This window comes from Odocoileus virginianus, chromosome 14, assembly GCF_023699985.2.
Source record: "Odocoileus virginianus isolate 20LAN1187 ecotype Illinois chromosome 14, Ovbor_1.2, whole genome shotgun sequence".
NCBI classification, from domain to species: domain Eukaryota; kingdom Metazoa; phylum Chordata; class Mammalia; order Artiodactyla; family Cervidae; genus Odocoileus; species Odocoileus virginianus.
This window is the reverse complement of record NC_069687.1, coordinates 50,019,018-50,039,961: the sequence shown is the minus strand read 5'-3', so window position 1 is coordinate 50,039,961 and position 20,944 is coordinate 50,019,018. Positions and strand designations below refer to the sequence as shown.

General features: G+C 37.2%; 1 protein-coding gene and 1 pseudogene across 1 annotated transcript in view; both read right to left on the bottom strand.

Annotated features, from left to right (window-relative positions):
• NDUFAF2 (NADH:ubiquinone oxidoreductase complex assembly factor 2) overlaps positions 1-20,912 on the bottom strand; it is a 159,692-nt gene extending 138,780 nt beyond the window's left edge. The window contains exon 1 of the mRNA XM_070476729.1: positions 20,689-20,912. Within this exon, the coding sequence (XP_070332830.1) occupies positions 20,689-20,815 (127 nt within the window). The 5' untranslated portion in view covers positions 20,816-20,912. The remainder of the gene's footprint in view (positions 1-20,688) is intronic.
• Positions 4,918-4,991, bottom strand: LOC139038314 (U4 spliceosomal RNA; annotated as a pseudogene).
• Positions 20,913-20,944: the final 32 nt, after the last annotated feature.

The window sequence follows — 20,944 nt, the reverse complement described above, 5'->3', positions numbered from 1 at the left end:
GATATTAGTCACTTGGAGCAGTGCTTCTCAGGCTTTAATATGAGAACCACTTAGTATTTAACATGCATGTGAATCACCTGTGGATCTTGTAAAAATGAATATTCTAATTCAGTAGGTCTGGGATGGGGTCTGAGATTCTGCAGACTGTATCTGACAAAGAGAAAGATGATTTTCAAGGAGATACTACCAGGACTCTGACCAAAACCGCTAAGTCTACCTCTACCATTCTTTCTCTGCCAAGTGTCTCGCTTGTTTTACGGTTCTTCATTTCTTCTGTGGGCTTCCCCGACGGCTCAATTGCCTGCCAATGCAGGAGATGAGGGTTCGATCCCTGGGTCAGGAAGACACACTGGAGAAGGAAATGGCAACCTACTGTAGTATTTCTGCCTGGGAAATCCCATGGACAGAGGAGCCTCAGTGGGCTGCAGTCCATGGGGTTGCAAAAAGAATTGGACGTGACTTAGCAACTGAACAACATTTTTTCTGTATCTAAAGTCTGCCACCTCATAGAGATAAGCCTCACAAGTAAAGGAGAGGAAGATCCCTCTTCTTAACCTTTTGTAACAAGTGCCAATTTAACTGCCCTTTGATCCAATCTGTTACTGTATTAAAGCGTATTGTTATCTATCATAATGGTTGAAGCACTACACACTAAAATGAAAATTAATGATAACTTTCCTCCAAAAGGGCACTTGTATTTTAAAAGATTATCTAATCAACCTACATTAATATTTATTAAGGAGACTGCTATGTGGAAAATATTTTCGAGATCCTCTGCTCCTTATTCGTCTGGTAACATAGTATCATTTCCACTTAACTTTAATTGGTCTGGATGGGTTAAGTACATAGAACCTATCTTAAGAATATGTAGCCTTGTATCCTCAAAGCCTCCAAGCCTTCCTCTACCACTTAAGTGGCTTTATACTTCACAGTATACTGAAAACAGGGGTTGATACAGTGTACTCAAATACTGGAAATTTTAAATCATAAATCTCTGAATATAATGAGTCTCCATCACTGAAAATCTCATCTTAACAGTAAATTATATTGCAAAAAAAAAAGAGGGTGGGGGGACTTATGAAGGTTTGGTAAGAAACTGTAGACAGGTCACGGTATGGAAAGGAAGCAGAGAAAGGTATCACCTGCTGTGTAGTGAGTATCCTGTAGAGAGAAAAAAGGGATTTTTGCAGAGAGGAAAGAAGATCATAGAGATTAGAGTTGAGTCATAGCTTTGGAGGGAGCACATGACTCAAACCTTTATAACATTTTTGTGGTTTATTCATTAATAACCAAAGTCTTTGTTAAGTTTCTAATTCCAGCATTCATACCTAGTCATAAAATAAAGTATGTTTTCAACATGTTAGTGCAAATGAAATTTTACAAGTCTATTCTACATATTTATTAAACAAAATGAACAATTTTAAAGGTCATAAAGCTACCATATTTCCAAAACAGCAATAATTTCTTATTGCTAAAATAATTTATTTGAATTTTCACATATTTTATTCCATAATTTTCAGAAAACACACCATTTAGGAATAATCCTTCAAAATGATACATACTGGAAAGAAAAGAAAAGTGATCATTAAATTTTTTGTTCCTACAGTATCAGTTTCTTAAAGGACACAGTTAATGATTACAATTGACATTATTAAAATTAAAGTTTTAAACTTACTGGTTTATTTATCCACTCATTCAAGTTTACAGTTGCCCAAAATGTTACTGAATATGTTAGCTTTTCAACAATTTAAGCAGTAGCTACAATTTAATTATGCCGACCTAGATGCATTTCGGAGACTCCTAGAATTTAAAAACTCAACTCCTTTCTATAATACTCCCTCCAAAAAGATATAGGTGGATACTACTTACTGACTGAGAGTCATATTAAATATACGCTTGCCATTAATTAGCAAGATACTTGGCAGGTGGCCAGAGAATAAGCCTTTCCCCAAGATGCTAACACCTCATTTAGAGGCTATTTTAGACATTTAAAAACTTTTGTTCTTGCATGAGCATAAAATTTAAAAATATAAGGAGGAAGGAACCCAAGCACAATAAAGGTAAGAATGGAAAGGGAAATCCTGAAAAGGTTTTGTTTGCTAATGTGAATAAACACATGGTTATTCAAATAATATAAAAAAGGAAATACAAAATTTTAGCAGTTGTAAACAGTTATGCTTCATTCTTTTTCTAATTAAATTCTAACGTCACATCAACAAGTTATCAAGATTTATTTTCCAGCAGGTGAATCAAAAATAAATTATCTAAATAAAGTACGATTAAATATTTAACTGCAATGTTAGCAGCCTCTCCAGCATACCCAATCTGAACTATTATATAGCTGACTAAAATCTTAAACTGGCTTTGACTCATTTTCCTTTCTTACAGCTTAACCATTTTTTGGTTGTTTTTTGGTCAGTATTTGTCAGTATTTCCAGTGTTTCAGTTATTCTCCTCATCTGGACATCCTGCCTAAATGAAAACATCTTAGTAAAGTCAGATAGTTACAGGAATATTGCACAACAGGGTCAGACAGACCTTTTCATGAGTTTCAAAAGGGACTGTTTGGAAAATACACTGCAATCACCAAATCCGTCTTGATGAACGTGCCACATTTATAACACTGGGCTTCCAGGATGGCTCAGTGGTAAAGAATTTGCCTATCAATGCAGGAAACAGGATTTGACCCCTGGGTCTGTAAGATCCCCTGGAGAAGAAAATGGCAATCTGCTCCAGTATTGCCTGGAAAATTCCATGGACAGAGGAACCTGGCAGGATACAGTCCATGGGGTTGCAAAGAGTCAGACACCACTGGGCAACTGGGCACACACGCTCACATATGCTATCTTACCAGTAAGCACTCATCTTTGGTACGGATGGTTAAGTGGTCAAAAGAAGTCTTAAAGGTGAGAGTACTTTGGAAAATACAGAAATACATGTGAGGTATTATTAATGAGGTCTATTAGTGATATATTCCAAATATCATTTATATTCTATTATTCCATAATTCAGGTCATTAATGAGAAAGTCTGCTTAATAAAGGTACATTGCCTATATCTGCATAAATTTTACCATAGACTTGAAGTATTTTGCATATGCTCTAGCTTTGATAAAAGCTGGTTATTTTTAAAAGGTGTATTAAAATGTACATAAAATTTAAGTATCTCTCTTCTACATTTAACAACTTCTCATTGCTCATAATTTTACTTTTGACTTTCACTGACAATATATACTAATCTCCAATGCTTGAGGAAAAGAATTTTCAGTTTTAAAAATGCCTATATTTGACTGTATTGTATTATTTTATGATTTTGATCATTAACTAAATTAGTCAAAATTATTTTATGACTTTGATCATTAACTAGTCAAGATATCTGATTACAAATGAGACCTTAATAGAAATATTTGATTAGAAACAATTTATGAAAATAACATTTCTAACAAAGTAAGATCTATTTTAAACACTCACACCTTCTAGTATATGCCTGGTACTTAAACAATAGTCACTAATTATTAAAGAGGTGAATGCAAGTCGTAAGAGATGGTTCTGGTCTTATGAACTGCACATTTCTCCTATTATACCATCTGTCTTCCTAGATAGCACATACGCATAAAACAATACATCTGATTCATTTTTTTAAAGCTATTTCTAAAAACAGTCACTAAATGCAGGTTCATTTCAAAAGCAGAAAAGGGGGCCTCAGAAATAACATCTTAGAAGAAGAAAATCAAATTTCAGAGGTAAAATGACAAGAAATCTCTTAGGTTTAAAGTAAAACCATCTCAAAGACTTTCATTCTCAAAGGGACTACTTTTCTCTTTATTCTGCTGCTGCTTAAGGAAAGCAGCAGAAACACTGCAAGAAATAGGTAACTGCAACTTTGTGGTCTAATCCAAAGTCTGAGGATGTCATACCTTCAGCTTTGTTCTTTTTTCTCAAGATTGCTTTGGCAATTCAGGGTTTCTTGTAGTTCCACATAAATTTTAAAATTATTTGTTCCAGTTCTGTGAAAAAGTCATGGGTATTTTGCTAGAGATTACACTGAACCTATAGATTGCTTTAAGTAGTATGAATATTTTAACAATATTGATTCTTCTAATCCAAGAATATGGGATAGCTTTCAATTTCTTCATATCATCTTCAATTTCCTTCATCAGTGTTGTATAATTTTTAGAGTGGAGGTCTTTCACCTCCTTTGTTAAACTTATCCCTATGTATCTTATTCTTTTTGATATGATTTCAAACAGACTGTTTTCTTGCTTTTTTTTTTTGACAGTTCATTATATACAAAAGTGACAGATTCCTGTATAATCAATCTTGTACCCTGCAAATTTACTGAGTTCATTTACTAGTTCTAGTAGTTTTTGGCAGAGACTTTAGGGTTTTCTGTTTATAGTATCATGTCATCTGTAAATAGTGACAATTTTACTTCCTCTCTTCCAATTTCGATGCCTTTTATTTCTTTTTCTTCTCTGACTGCTGTGGCTAGGATTTCCAATATTATGTCAAACAGAAGTGGTGAGTGTGGACATCCTTGTTTCATTCCTTATCTTAGAGGAAAGACTTTTAGCTTTTCACTGTTAAGTGAAATATTAATAAGTGAATATTAATATTCACACAGTAAGTGTGGGTTTGTCATAAATGGGCTTTTACCATGTTGAGATAGGTTTCCTCTACACCCACTTTGATGAGAGTTTTTATAAAGAATAGGTGCTGAATTTCATCAAATGCTTTTCCTTCATCTGTTGAGATGATCAAGATTATTGATTATTAACCTTATGATTATGGTTAATCATGATTATGATCATGATTATTAGCCTTCCTTTTGTTAATGTGGTAGACTGCATTGATTGACCTGTGAATACTGAACCATCCTTGTGTCCCTGGAGTAAATCTCACTTGATTGTGGTCATATCATAATTGTTTCAATTAGCAATAATCGCGCCTCAGATAAACCTCATTGGCTACGATACTGCCACTGCGCAAAGCTGATATCATAATTTTTTATATATGGTTGAACACAGTTTGCTAATTTGCTAATATTTTGTTGATAATTTTTGCATATATATTCACTAGAGGTATTCTCTTATAATTTTTTTGTGGGGTCTTTGTGTGATTTTGGTGTCAAGTTAATGGTAACCCCATAGAATGAGTGTGGATGAGCTCAACAGTTTTTTGGAGCAGTATGAGAGGGATAGGTATTAGCTTTTCTGTTATGTTTGATAGAATCTTCCCGTGAAACCATCAAATACTGGACTTTTGCTTGCTGGGTTTCTTTTTAATAACAAATTCAATTTCACTACTAGTGATGGGTCTGTTTACATTGTCTATTTCTTTCCAGTCCACTCTTAGAGGCTGTATGTTTCAGGAATTTGTCCATTTCTTCTAGGTTATCCAATTTGTTGGCATACAACTGTTTGTGGTATTGTTTTATGACTTTTTTGTATCTCTTTCTGACAGCTTCGTTTCTTACTTTATTTGGGTCCTCTCTCTTTTATTCTTGATGAGTCTGGCTAAAGTTCTATCAGTTTTATCTTTTCCAAAAAAAGCAGCTCTTGGTTTCATTGATCTTTCCTCTTGCATTTTCTTTTTTTTTTGGGGGGGGGTCTCTTTTTGTTTTTGTTTTTTTTCCCCTCTCTCCTCTTTATTTTTTCCTTCCTTCTATTCATTTTGGGCTTTATTTATTCTTCTTTCTCTAATTCCTTTAGATGGTAGGTTCAGTTGTTTATCTGAGTTTTTATTGCTTCTTGAGGAAGATCTGCATCACTTTTTTTAAATTTTTTCCATTTATTTTTATTAGTTGGAGGCTAATTACTTTATAATGTTGTAGTGGTTTTTGCCATACATTGACATGAATCAGCCATGGATTTACATGTGTTCCCCATCCCGATCCCTGCTCCTGCCTCCCTCCCCATCCCATCCCTCTGGGTCTTCCCAGTGCACCAGCCCCGAGCACTTGTCTCATGCATCCAACCTGAGCTGGTGATCTGTTTCACCCTTGATAGTATACTTGTTTCAATGCTGTTCTCTCTGAACATCCCACCCTCACCTTCTCCCACAGAGTCTAAAAGTCTGTTCTGTAAATCTGTGTCTCTTTTTCTGTTTTGCATATAGGGTTATCATTACCATCTTTTTAAATTCCATATATATGTGTTAGTATACTGTATTGGTGTTTATCTTTCTGGCTTACTTCACTCTGTATAATGGGCTCCAGTTTCATCCATCTCATTAGAACTGATTCAAATGAATTCTTTTTAATGGCTGAGTAATATTCCATAGTGTATATGTACCACAGCTTATTAAACTTTCCTTTTACAATTATTTTATTTGCATCCCATAGAATTTGGAACATTGTCTCCATTTTGACTTGTCTCAAGGTAAATATTTTCTGATTTCTTCTTTGATTTCCACACTGAACCATTGGTTTTGAAATAGCATATTGTTTAGTCTGTATATTTTCCCCATACTTCTTCCTGTTAACTGATTTCTGGTTTCATACCATTGCTTTCAGAAAATCATGCCTGATAAAATTTTGATCCTCTTAAATTTGTTGGGGTTTATTTTGTGGCCTAGCATATGATTTATGTGGAGACCATTCCATGTACATTTGAAAAGAAAGCATATGCTATTGTTTTGGGATAGAATGTCCTGTCAGTACTGGTTAAGTCCCACTGGTCTAAAGTGTCATTTAAGATCAATTTCCTTATTTTGTCTGAATGATCTGCCCATTGATGTTAAATGGGATGTTAAATGCCCCTACTATTACTGTATTACTGTCGGTTTCTCACTTCACATCTCTTAATATTTGCTTATATATTTGCTCCCTGTATTAACTGCATACATGTTATATCCTCTTCTTGGATTGATCCCTTTACCCAATAATAACGCTCTTTGTCTTTCATAACAGGCTTTGTTTCAGTGTCTACTTTGTCTGACATGAGTTATTTGTTACCTTTGCCTTCTTATCATTTTAATGAAGTATCTTTTCCCATTACTTTTAGTCTCTGTGTGTGTCTTTCTCTCTGAAGTTAGTCTCCCACAAGCAGCATATGGATGGGTCTTGTCTTTTTATCCAGTCAGTCGCTCTATGTCATGTCATTGGAGCACTTAGTCAGTTGACATTTGAAGTGATTACTGACAAGTATGTACTCACTGCCATTTTGTCACTTGTTTTCTGGTTGTTTTTGTAGATCTCTTCTTTGCTTCTTTTGGTTTCTTCCCTTGTGGTGTGATGATCTTTCTAGTGATATGCTCCTACTTCTTTCTAGTTTTTGTGTATCTGTCGTAGGTTCATGATTTGCAGTTACCACAGGACTCATATACACGGACTTCTAACTGTATCTACTTGTTTTAAACACGTGGTCATTTAAGTTCAAACACATTCTAAAAGATCTACACTTTTCACTCACTACCCTCCCTACATTTTGTGTTTTTGATGTCATATTTTACATCTTCATGTTTCCCTTTACTGATTATTGTAGTTTTAATTGATTTTACAATATTTTATCTTTTCATGTTGGTGCTAGCTTATTTACTTGGTTGATCCTCAGCCTTTAACTATATATTTGCTTTTCCTGTAAATACTTACTTCTCGTTAAAGCTTTATTTTTTTCCCCCACTTAGAAAATACTCTTTAACCTTTCTTTTAGAGTAGGTTTAGTATTGATGAATTAGTTTTATTTTTGCTTGTCTAAGAAAGTCTTTATCTCTCCTTCAATTCCAAATAATCTGCTGGGTAGAGTATTGTAGGCTGCGGTTTTTTTGCTCTCAGCGCTCTGAACATATCATGCCATTCCCTTCAGGTCTGCAACATTTCAGCAGAGAAATCAGCTGATAGCTTTATGACAGGACTTTTGTATATAACTCTTGTTTTTTCTCTTGTTGCCATTAGAATTCGCTCTTTAACTGCTGTCATTTTAATTAAGATATGTGTGGATCTGTTTGGGGTCATCTTGTTTGGGACCCTTGGTGATTCCTGTATCTGGATATCTTTTTCCTTCATCAGATTCTGGAAATTTTCAGCCATAGTTTCATCAAATAGATTTCCAGTCCCCTTCTCTGCCTCTTGTCCTTCTGCATGCTTGCATGCTCAGTTGTGACCCCACAGACTGTAGCTCACCAAGCTCCTCTATCCATGGGCTATTCCAGGCAAGAATACTGCAGTGGGTTGTCATGCCCTCCTCCTGGGGATCTTCCCAATCCAAGGATTAAACCCATGTTTCCCGCATATCCAGCACTGGCAAGAGGAGTCTTTACCACTGCACCATCTGACTCCTTTAATGCAAAGGTTGATACACCTGATGTTGTCTCAGAGTTCCCTTAAATTGTTCTCTCATTTTTAAAATGTATCCTTCTTTTGCTGTTTCGAATAGGCAATTTCCATTATCCTATCTTTCAGATCACTTATACATTCTTCTGTATCACCTAATCTGTTAATTCCTTCTAGTATGTTTTTCTTTTCAGTTACAGTTTTCTTTATTTCTGACTGGTTCTTTTATTTACATCGTTTAGTTCCTTGTTACAACTCTCACTATGTTGATCTATTCTTTTTCCAAATTCAGCTAGCATTCTTATTGCCAATGCTTTGAATTTTTTATATGACAAAGTGTTTATTTCTGTTTCATTAGTTGTCTTTTCAGGACTTGTTTATTGCTCCTTCAATTGAAACAAATTCCTACCTTCTCATTTTGCTTAACTTTCTCTGTCTCTATGAAATTAGGTGGAAAAGTCAGCTACTGCAGTTTTAAAGTGGTATCCGTGCATGGGAACATCCCTCTACAGGTTACATGTACCCACTGGCTTTGGTGGGAGAGCTGGGTCTAATGTGAACACAAGTCACGTCTTTCCCCAGGGTGAGCTGGCAGCTACCACCTTGGTAGGAGGTGGCCCTGGAGACAGAGGTGCTAGAAAACCAGGTAACAGGCATTCTCTACTGCTCAGAATTCAACACCACTTTACTGGGGTGGTGGGTCCCAAGCTGCTGGAGCAGAAGCCCCGAGGATCATGTCTGAGCTGGCTCCATTCCCTTCAAGTGTGTATTCTTACCCCTCCCAGGAAAGGCACCCTCACCCCAGAGTGAGGAGCTGGAAAGAGGGGGGGTGGTGCAGGCCCTCAGAATGGGTCTGGGCATGGGCAGTGTTGACTCCGGCTGCAGTCCGCAACCAGACAGCTTGTGACGAGCTCACTTTGTAAAAACCAGTGATGGCTGTCCCCGCCCTGCTCAGATGCCACTTGGGGTATGAGCTGCCTTTGTTCCTCACAATCGAACTCTTCCTCAGCCGCTGCAGTCCTCTCTGTATCACGGAGCTTTGTCACTGAACGGGCGGGGCAGGGGCCAGCAACGAGCAGGTCGGGGCACGGGCTGAGTCAATCTAGCCAAAGACAGGGTCCCAGACTGCCACTGACGCGCGGCCTGTGTAAGCGTCCCCAGCGGCTGCCGCAGCCACTGCAGGTCTGAGCCACCTTTGAGCCTCAGCCATGACAACCCTCACCCCAGTGTGGAGCTGCAGCGTGGAGCGAGCCGCGCAGGGGCGCGTGCCAAGACGGCTGGGGGAGACGAGCGGGTGACTGACGCAGCTTCAGTCCACCCTGCTCCAGGAGGAAGCAGCATATACGTACTCCTCACAACAAGGGTCGAGGCTTCCGACAGCTCTCCTGTGAGTCACACTGTCCCCCCAACCAAGGGGAACCAGCTTACCAGTGTCAGACCCCAGGGCTGGGGCACCCAAAATATGACTCAAATCGCTCACTCCCCAGGGAGGCTCTCCTCTTCTGAGTCCCCTCCCAGAGGCACAAGTTCAACCTGACTGCCTCTCTACCTGATTCTGATTCTTTCTTACAGCCTTGGTTGTACAGGAGTCTTTCTGCTACTCTCCAGTTAAGTTTTCATTGAACATTTTTTCACCTACAGAAAATATTTGGTACTTTTGATGTGTTTGTGAAGGGGGTGAGTTCTGCATCCTCGTACTTCACCATCTTAATCTCCTCTTTCGATTTTGTAATTCTTAGAATAACTAATTCTTAAGACAGTCTCCAAATAGCAGCATAAATGAACTGCTGAACTGAGCAGTACTTTGGAAAGTGAGAGAGCTAAGAAAAGTAAGTTTCCATCATCAATATCTTGTAAAATAACCTATAATGGAAAAATAACATAAAAATAATATATGTGTATATATATAACTGAATCACCTCCTGTGAACCTGAAACATTGTAAGTCAACAATACTTCAATAAAATATATATATTAATTAAAAAAAAGAAAAAGAAGAGTAAGTTCAACTGATTTACCTGGACAGATGAACTTGGGTTCCATAATGAATACAAATGGAGCTCACCACTAAATGACCTTGACAAACAACACTAGAAATATTACTTTTCCTCATTTGCTGTAATTCTTCCACAAATACAAAGAATCATGACAAGTGCTAGGAAGAATGTCTAATTCACAGAATTTAATAATACTAATTATAGTTATTGTTGTTGTTGACATTACTACTCTTAATGTAAAGCAATTATGAAATTCTCAGAGCAAAAAAGGACAAGGAACTCTTGTTCTCTTGCATCAAGTATTTTCAGCCTCACTTAGATATAGATGTACTTAGCTTAGTCACTCATTCATTACTAGTTTCCATTTCTGACCAAAAGGTCCCATATTTCCCTGGCAGGGAAAAGCAGAATTGGAGATTAAGGTTCCTTAAATTCCTTTTAAAGATACTAAAAAGGATTTCCTGTATAACTGTGAATAATTTCACCCTCCTCTCCTGCTTCTCTCTTGGATGCAAGTATGACACTGATGTGGTTCTACTGGTATGAGACAGGAATGCAATCAAGGACTACAAGGAAAATGCTGATTATTTTACCTTTACCAAAATATAAGTAAGTGTTTAAGTACATGCATGCATATACACACAAACTAAGGGAATGCAATAAGCAATTTAAATACTCTCAGAGGCAAACACAATTAAGAAATGAAAATTTTAAATGAAAATAAGAAAATGAAAATTCCAACATTCAGACAATCCTAAGATAATCCATACAATAATAATAATTTCTATTACTTCATATTCAATAAAGGATTTTAAAATATGTTCAACCTTTTTTAGGTGTCCCTAAAAAGAAGGCATGTTTTAATTAAAATCATAAAACATTTTAGGATATTCTATGAATTTGATGATGTACATGGTTATGATTACATTATCTCTGACAACTCAAGACAGAATATTACTCGATGCTGGAAAAATTATATGCATGATTTTTTTTAAATTTTGGTTAATTCTGTAATTGTCAATTTCATCACTGTGCATTACTGACCAGGAATAATCCACAGCACCACACTGAAATGCTGGTCTTAAGATTAGCATTTTATAAAGCAATAGTGTAGGATTTATTTGGAAGAAAAAAATAAATAAATCCAATTATTTTAGAGAAAAGATTCTTTCCTCAAATCAGCTCAAAGGAAAATATTTAATAAAGTGGCAATTACACTTTTTTAAAGACAATGCTGCCACCTGCTGGAAAAATAAGAAATGTCTCCATCATTTCCCAAATGTTAGTGTAAACATATAGTTAAATTCAAGAGTTATATATAATATGGTGATCTGCCAATTACCTACTGAAAAATGATACACCTCACTTGATTTGTCTGATTTTTAACAACTATGTATTAATTTAATGCCAATTAATTATAGTTTTTAGTGTACTCAAATGCTAAATACAAATAGGTTGAAATAACATCAAAAACAATGCAGCTCTATAACCACATATAATAGTTGGATGATACAGGTTTTGAATAATCAGATGATGAAATACTCGTTCTGAAAGGAAAACAAATATGACTACATATTTTGACATATGTTTGATGCTAGGAACTAAGTTAAGTTCAAACTGGAACCACACTGGAAATGTTAACGGAAAAGATAACCTTACAGATTCTAATAAGAATATTTCAGTCCCTGAAGAATAATTTGGTCCATTAGTTGTAAATAAAAATATGCCTTAATAACCTCTTTTAAGATCTTGTAATACTACTTCATCATTTCCTTTTTTTTTTTTAAATATTGCTTTGTTTTTGTTTTTATAGTTCTGGGTCCATAAATATCTCAGTTCATTGAACACTTGTTTCCTGAGTATGTACTCTGTACCCAGGCACATATACATAACGCTCATTCAAGTATTCAAGATGAAACAAAACCTCATGTTTAAGATAAGGATAATAATCTTTAGTTATATGGTTGCTATAAAGACATGAGATTATCAGTTAACACTCAGTGAATGACTCAGTTATCATTAATGGGAAGTATTAGCAAAAAAAACTGGAGACTATGGTGAGTTGAGAACAAAATGGAGGAAAAAAGTATTTCTAACTGGTGTTACAAATTAGATACATAAACATTGCTATTAATTTATGTTAACCTAATTTATCTTCCCAAATCCTAATGAATTTATTAAAAAATACAGGATGCAGCTATACTGTAAAGCTGATACAGTCAACCATCAGAAGCTGAGAAACGGAGACCAACAGTCCTGAAATACATAAAACAGATATGTTCTGCATAAAGCAATGTTGAATATATATTTATCATATGATAAAATTAATCAATGATACATGATAACATGGAAAGTAAAACCAAGAATGCTGTACTGGTCTATAAATGAGCACAGACAAAACAGGTCACACTGGAAAGAATTTCTATGGGGTTTTCCAAAAAGTAGTATGAGAAAACCTCAAGTTTAGGGCAACAGTGTAAGAGCAAGGGGCAAATAAATGAAAAGGGTCAAGTCAAAGGAATCTGGGAATGCCACAAGTGCTCCTAACATGGAGGCCTAGTTATCACTGATGTGAAGACCTTGTAAGATGTCACAAAATGAGATCTTTTTTTTAAAGCTTCCAAACAACAGCACGTGCTAAGTACCCCAATGAGCCCCTCCCCTATTTCTCATAGGCAACTATTAATATGACTCTGACCTGATACTGACATTCTTAAGATTCCCGCTTGCAGGGGTTGAAAGTGAAGGCATCCGGAGTACTGAATACAGTTCTCCAAAAGCAGTTCCACCAGGGCCCTGTAAGAAGCCACAGGCCTGTAGCATTCATTCGGGTCTGTCTCAGTACAGTCAAGTTCAGGTAAAATGAGGACTCTGCTACAAAAGACATCTAAAAAGGTAGTCAGGGATAAGAAGATATAAACAACAAAGCCTAAAAGAATATGATAATCAAAGAAGAAATATACCACTTCTTATAACAAACATTAATGGGCTAATGCCATTAAAAAAAAAAAAAGTGACTTGTCAACACCCACTCCAAAAAAGCAGGGGTATGTGAGAGAGAGAGAGAGAGAAGTTTTTAACATAAAGAGGAAACTTATAAACGACAGGAGACTTGAAAGGTCTCTTAAAAAGTCCCAAATTAGTGGGATTTTCTTGGTGGCCCATTGGCTAAGATTCCACACTCCTAACTCGGGGGCCTGGGTTCCATCCATGGCTGGGGAAAAGATCACATATACCACAACTAAGAGTTCAACATGCCACAACTAAAGAACCCATGTGCCACAACAAAAAAAATATTAAAAAGATCCCGCTAAGATCTTTATTTGGCTAAGACCTGGCACAGCCAAATAAATAAATATTAAGAAAAAAAAGTATTAGTGATCATAATGCAGAGATTTTGTTTGGAGCTCAATTTATACCAACTGCAAAACTAAGTAAACCAATAAGAGAATTACAGGGAACATAAGAATTCTCTTGTAAGTAAGAGAATTATAGACAACTAGGGAAATGGGAAGGACAGAAAATCTGATATTAAGAAAGTTTTTATTTCTGTGATGATGGTGTTATTTTTATAGTTAAAAAGAGGTACTTCCCTGGTAGTACAATGGCTAAAAATGCATCTGCCAGTGCAGCGGACATGGGTTCAATCCCGGATCCAGGAAGATTCCACGTGCTAGGGGGCAACTAAGCCCGTACACCACAGCTGCTGAGCGCTCACGCTGCAGCTATTGAAGCCCGCCTGCCCTAGAGCCCACGCACCGCGGTGAAGAGGGGTCTCAGTTCGCTGCAACTAGAGAAAGCCCATGTGCAGCAATGAAGACCCAGCACAACCAAAAATTTTTTAATTTAAAAAGAGGAGTCTGTGTTCGAGACATGTAAGAGATGTTTATAGGTAAACGGACATGATGTTTGGTATTTGTTTCAAAATTAAAGGAGAGGTGGGTAGCAGGGTGGGAAGAATATAAAATTTAGTCATGTGTTAGTAACTGTCTCAAGTGAGAGATGGGTAGGTACATGGAGGTTTGCACTATCATTCTATTTTTTATATTCGAAATATTTTATAATTCAATAGTTAAAGATAATTGAATAAATAAAACAAATGATTCTCAGGTTAGAAAAGACGTAAAATCCAACTAATTTTTTTTTTTAAAAGGAAGCACATAGACATAAAATAAACTTTAATTTTAAACAAACTTCCATTTTAGATGGACAAACCTCAATTCTAAATTATTGCCTTTAAAGCGTGGTTTATTTGACTTCCCAAAAGTGTCTGGAAATGCCATATTCAAAGGCCACCTTCTTTTTATTTCAAAACCAAAAAGCATGAAATGTAAAATTCAGGAAATGTTATTATAAACACGTCTGGCACACTGATAATCTAGACATATGTGAATCTGAACACAATCAAATAAATATAGAAAGTATAAATATATAATTTGGTAATCAATGCTTTCTCTAAAATCTTAGCACAGACTTTCTTTGTTCACAATTTCTATAAATATACAATAATGCTTCATTAAAAACCTTAACATAAAAGTGAAAAAAATCTTTTAGAATGTAAGATTTTCTAATACAATGCTGAACTTGAATAGGTTTATTTCTTAATCATGAAACAGTTCAAAAATCACTGCCAGTAGCCTGGTGTAAACAATTCACTATAAAAAGCCCTAGTGAAGGTTCTACAGGTTTTTTAAATGTGTTCCAAAAACAAATCTACCATGTTTGATTAAATATTTGTCCTGGATTCTAGAAGAAAGAGTCACTGCTATCTAATGCCCACTGTTATCCCTGCCTTGCCCCCAATCTATTCCATTTTGGGAACATCATCTGAAGCTCAGTATTATGCAAAGTTACAGACTAGATGCAAGACTAGGGCTTCCCTGGTGGTTCAGATAGTAAAAAATCCACCTGCAGTGCAGGAGACCTGGGTTCCATCCCAGGGTCAGGAAGATCCCCTGGAGAAGGGAATGGCTACCCACTCCAGTATTCTTACCAGGAGAATTCCATGGACAGAGGAGCCTAACGGGCTACAGTCTATGGGGTCACAAAGAGTCAGACACTGACTAACACTTTCAATATCACAGTGCATAAGATGCAACTTAAGATACAACTCTTATATAAGTACATTCAGTTAATTCTAAAGTTATGATTTTTTTGAATGCTGAAAATTAAATACCATCTCTGACTCAAATCCCTGACATATCGGAAATCATGTAAGCTTTCAGGTTTGAGCTCTCCTAATAGCATAAACACCCAGGCTTCTTACAAACCATTGATCTGAAGATTAGGTTAAAAACAAGTATCACTTTCAAAGTGAAAGTGAAGTCGCTCAGTAGTGTCCGACTCTTTGCGGCCCCATGGACTGAGTAGCCTGCCAGGCTTCTCCGTCCATGGGATTTTCCAGGCAAGAGTACTGGAGTGTATTGCCACTTCCTTCTCCAGGGGATCTTCCCAACCCAGGGATCGAATCCAGGTCTCTCGCATCGTATGTAGACGCTTTACCCTCTGAGCCACCGGGGAAGACCAAGATCACTTTCAAGATGGACTCAAAGGTCATGAATGTCTGCCAGGTGGTTTGGATTTACTCTCAGGTAATAGGAAGCCAATGAAATGTCGGGGTTCCCAAATACCTGTCTCTTAATCTCATGTTATTTTTTCCCTCCCTGAATCCAACTATTCCTACAGTTTTAGTGATCACCTATAGTTGGATGGCTTCCAAATTTGTACTAAAGTACAAATCACTGACATGTTTGGAAGTGCAGACCTGAGTATACTGGTCTGATTATAAAGCTGCCCTCTTATAAGCAACAAATTATGTATTCTTTCACCAACCCCACCCTAAAGGCTGCTTATCTGTTTGTATTAGTCCCTGTTAGCCTCTGTTTGCATGGATCAATACACCATCATCCACCAGTTCTCCAGAATTAAAACAAAAAAATCATCTTTGGCCTCTCCTCTTTTCTTTCCCTTCTACCAGTCCAATTCATTACCAAGTCCAAAAGCTTTGCTAAACCAAACTCTTCTTTCCATTTCCTTCACTTCAGCCCAGTAAGATCTCTCTCTAGGATCAGGGTAAATCCAACAATGCTTTCACCTAGTAGAACTGTAGCTCCTTCCTTTCCCCTCGAGCTCATCTTTTGCAGAGCTTCCAGAGTCATCTCTCTAATAGTTCTAATTATGTCACAAACTTTTCTCTGTCGAAAAGCTTTCAATGGTTACCTACTATCTCAGAATGAAGTATAAACTTCAAACCTAAGTAAGGTCTTTTATAAGCTGACCTTGTCTATCACCTCACTAGAACAGCTTTCTACTGTTCTTCTGCACTGTAAATCTACCCACATGGGACTCGCCTTCTCATCTCTGTGATATTTCCCATCTCTTCCCACCACCGACCAGGAATACACTCCTACCACTCTTTGTGAAATCCTATTTATCCTTCAAGGTGCTGATCAAATGTCTCCAGCTATTTATCTCCCTAAATTCTCCCAGTGCAATCAAACATAAAGCACTCTCTTCCTTCTCTAGCATAGCCCTAACAGTCTGAAAGTTGGTTCTTATTAAAAAAAGGTAAACATCTACCCTCTGATTGAAGTTCTGAGTTAAATGCTATACAGATGAGCCTAATCCTTTTCCTATACCACCATTTTTCAAATACTTGAAGCTTCTCCTAAAACTGATCTTCACAGGGTAAACCTGCTCAAGACTCGCAGGTAATAAAACTTATAGACATAATCTCTAGAAAATGTCATCATCATAACTATTCCTGTCTGGACTCTCTAGATTCCCAAGCATCTCTTCTAAAGCATTGTCCAAAAATAAAAATACAATAATCAAAACAAAAAAACTGGTGCTTTTGCAAATTATGCACAATATTCACCACCACCCTAAATCTGGATACTCACAGTGTCTATTAGCAAATTAACAGCTCAAGATAGTTCAGTTAATAAATTTGTTAGCTTTAAGGGTGCAGATGTTTAATAAACGTGCAAAAAAAGAAGTGAAAATAACAAAACAAGGTTCAAAAAGGTTCCTGTCAGAATCAAGTATACAAATACAAGAATTTATCTTAGAAAGGAAGAGAATTACTTTTGAAACATGAGATAAGTGGATATGGATGGATAAGATCTCAAGCAAATTATACACAAGAAGAGTGCGATAACAAAGGAATTTTTTAGATAAAGTTTAAGGAATCTTTTACTAAGTAATCTACTCTAGAGCAGGCAAATTTTCAATAAAAAATATGTTAATCAATACTTTGTTATCAAAAACACCAAATACATTCGATGCTCTTTATCTTTTTATCCTGAAATGTCAATAGGTTTTTTTTTTTTTAGCTAAAATTTCAACAATTCTTTTTTTTTTTAAATTTCAGTAATTCTAAACTTAAAATTATCAGCTGACTGGATAATACTCAAGACTTATTTTGAACTACATCACAACAGATTTTTCTCTTATTAAATAATATCCTACATAGAAAATACAGTAGTTCTTTGATGACTAGCACCAGAGTAATCAACTGAATTAAAAGAAAAATTAATTTCCTCTAAAGGGTTCTTAAACACTACTCATTGGTGGTGTTCAATTTATGCAATTCAAAGAAAACTCAAGGAGACCTGTAAGCAACACCTTTCATATCCAGGAAATAAAAAAGTTAGATGACTTATCTTTGGAAAAGTTGCTTGAAAACAAACTAAAAATATTTTCCCTTGATTTATAGCAGAAGGCTTAGGAAATCTGTAATGGTATTTACAGACTGTACAACATAGCTGTGCCACAGTCCTCAATTATCCAAGAACTGAGACACAGAGAGATATTAGACAGCTGCATACAATGATTGTATTACATTATTAATAAAAGCCGAATTTTTCTCACAATCAAGAGTACATGGATTCAAAATATCAAGCTAATTGAAGTATAAATTAGCATAAGCACTTTGGAAAACAACTTGGTATTATAATAAAATTAAAGATAAACATATCCTTTGACTCACAAATTATATTATTTTAGAATACACATGATTTTGCAAATTTAAATCTTTCTTTAATGATACTGTATTTTCAAAGAAATGAAATTAATTCAAAATTTTTTAATGGTCAAAAGACTTAACAGATACTTCACCCAAAGATCCATGGATGGCAAATAAGCATATGAAAAGATTCTTTTTTTTTTTCATTTATTTTTATTAGTTGGAGGCTAATTACTTTACAACACTGCAGTGGTTTTTGTCATACACTGAAATGAATTAGCCATGGATTTACATGTGAAAAGATTCTTAACATCCTCAGTCATTAGGAAAATGGAAATTAAAACCACAATGAGATAACACTAGCTACTTACTGCTGTTGTTTAGTCACTAAGTCATGTTTGATTCTTTGTGACCCCATGGACTGGGGTCTGCAAGGCTCCTCTGTCCATGGAATTTCCCAGACAAGAATACTAGAGTAGGTTTCCATTTCCTTCTCCAGGGGATCTTCCAGACTTAGGGACTGACCCTCATTTTCTGTATTGGCAGGTGGGTTCTTTACCACTGCACCACCAGGGAAGCCCTGTCTACCCATTAGAATGGTTAAAATAAAAATTAAAAAACTGGCAGAACCTAGTACTAGTGAGAATGTGAAACTAAACTTTCATGTGTTGCTGGCAGGAATGCAATATGGTACAACCAGTTTGGAAAACAGTTTCTTATAAAGTTAGTTATATATATTGATACATTTACCACAAAAGACAGCGATCCCACTCCTAGCTGTTCACCCAAGAGAAATTATGTTCAATTGAAATCCTGTATGGGAATTTTTATAGAGGCTTTCTGCACAGTAACCAAAATCTAGAAACAAACTAAAGGTCACTCAGCAGATGAACGGATAAACTGTGGTAAACCTGCATAATGGAATGGAATACTACTTACTAACAAAAAGGACCTACTGACACACGGATGCATCTCAACTGCATCACACCACATGAAATACACTAGACTCAATAGACTGCTTCTTCTATAACTCCATTTACACGACATCCTGGAAAAAGCAAAACTATAGGAACATAAATCAGTGGTTGCCAACAGCAGGGTATGGGGTGAGGGAACGAACTACTAAGGGGTAAGAGGGACTTCTGGGGGTGATGCAACTGCTCTATATCTTGATTCGAGTGATATTTACGACGGTGCATTTGTCAAAAATCATACATCAAAAAGGATGCATGTTACCGTATGTAAAGTATACTTTAGATCGATCTGATGTTTTTATATTTGTTTTTAATGTTATCTGACAACTTAGGAAAAAGAAACATCTTTCCCTCTGTTTGCAATCTGTCAAGAAATACTTCACCACCATGCTAGGTTCTTTGTGGACTTTTTTTAAAAAGAAATATTTCCTGCCCTGTAAACGCTCATTAGGGAAACAAGTCTAAGATATTAAAATAATTTACAGAAAAAGGTTAGGCAAAACAATTTTGAGTAGTAAAAAATATACTTTACACGTGCTCTACGAGGAAGAAGAAATTTCCTCTATCAAGAGTTATAGGAAGTGAATGAAACACCTTTCAAAGGTCTTAGTGCTTCTCAATATTCTCTCTTTCAAGTAAGGATCCTGATACTCGGGAAGACAAATACTTTGCCCGTGATCCCTCAGTTATTAGACGTCAAAGTTGAGATTCTAGAACCCAAGCCTCTCTGACCCGAAAGCCTGAGATCATCTGCATCCTGGTGATGCAAAACACAGAATAGATTACTGCCACGTGGTGTGATTTCAGGACCAGGAACGCCCCCTACCTCCGCAAACACCAAGACTTTACCGCAAGATTCCTACACAGAAACACGATTAGCGCCGTGTAGCTTAAAGTGAGCGCAACAGGGTCTTGGGATTGCAAACTCGAGGGAAAGGTAACGTGGGGTCTGGCGATGGGATCTCTCTTCCACACTGTCAGGGAGCATGGACCTACTTCTGACAGTTTTGTCAGCGAGGAAGGTGACGCTTGGGGCCAACGCCGGCGCCACTTTAAAAGGTCAACACCAAGAGGAGAGCAGAGGCGCTCAAAGTAACATCTCTTCAATTTCCCCACGACAAGGTGGGCACTGGCGACCAGGGAGGAAAGGTACGTCCCTAACTTTCCCTGGACCCTTTGGTGAAAACCTCCCTGGACTTGTCCCTGTCTACTCTGCCGACTGCAAGAACCTACACTGGGCACTGGCAAGGCTCCCGGCGCTGGGCGGAGGAGTGTGCTGCGCCCGGCGCCCTCAAGACCTAGACGCTGCGGCGCAGGGACTCAGGCACTTGCGGGCCACTCAGCGAGAGCCCGACTGCAAGCCAGTGGCTAGCGCGGAGGGCGCGGCGGAGTGAACAAACTTGGCAGAGCACTCTGCTAATTACCAGTGGTGCCGCACGTCGTTTTCCGACCACCCAACCGCTGCCCTCGCTCTCATCTCACCTCTCCAGTTCTTGTACTCCGGGATATAATAGTATTTGTTCCCGAACCGGTCTGTGCCCACTTGCTCTTTCACTTCCTTTGACAGTGCTCGCCGCAGGACGCCGAACAAACGCTGAGACCAACCCATGCTGTCGCACCAGGTCCCGCGCGGGTGCGGCGGGATCTGCCGGGATCTCAGCAACCAAAGACGGAACGCCCCCGCCGCTGACTCCGCCCACCAACTCCGAGGCGTCTCATCCACCTCCAACCCGCGCAC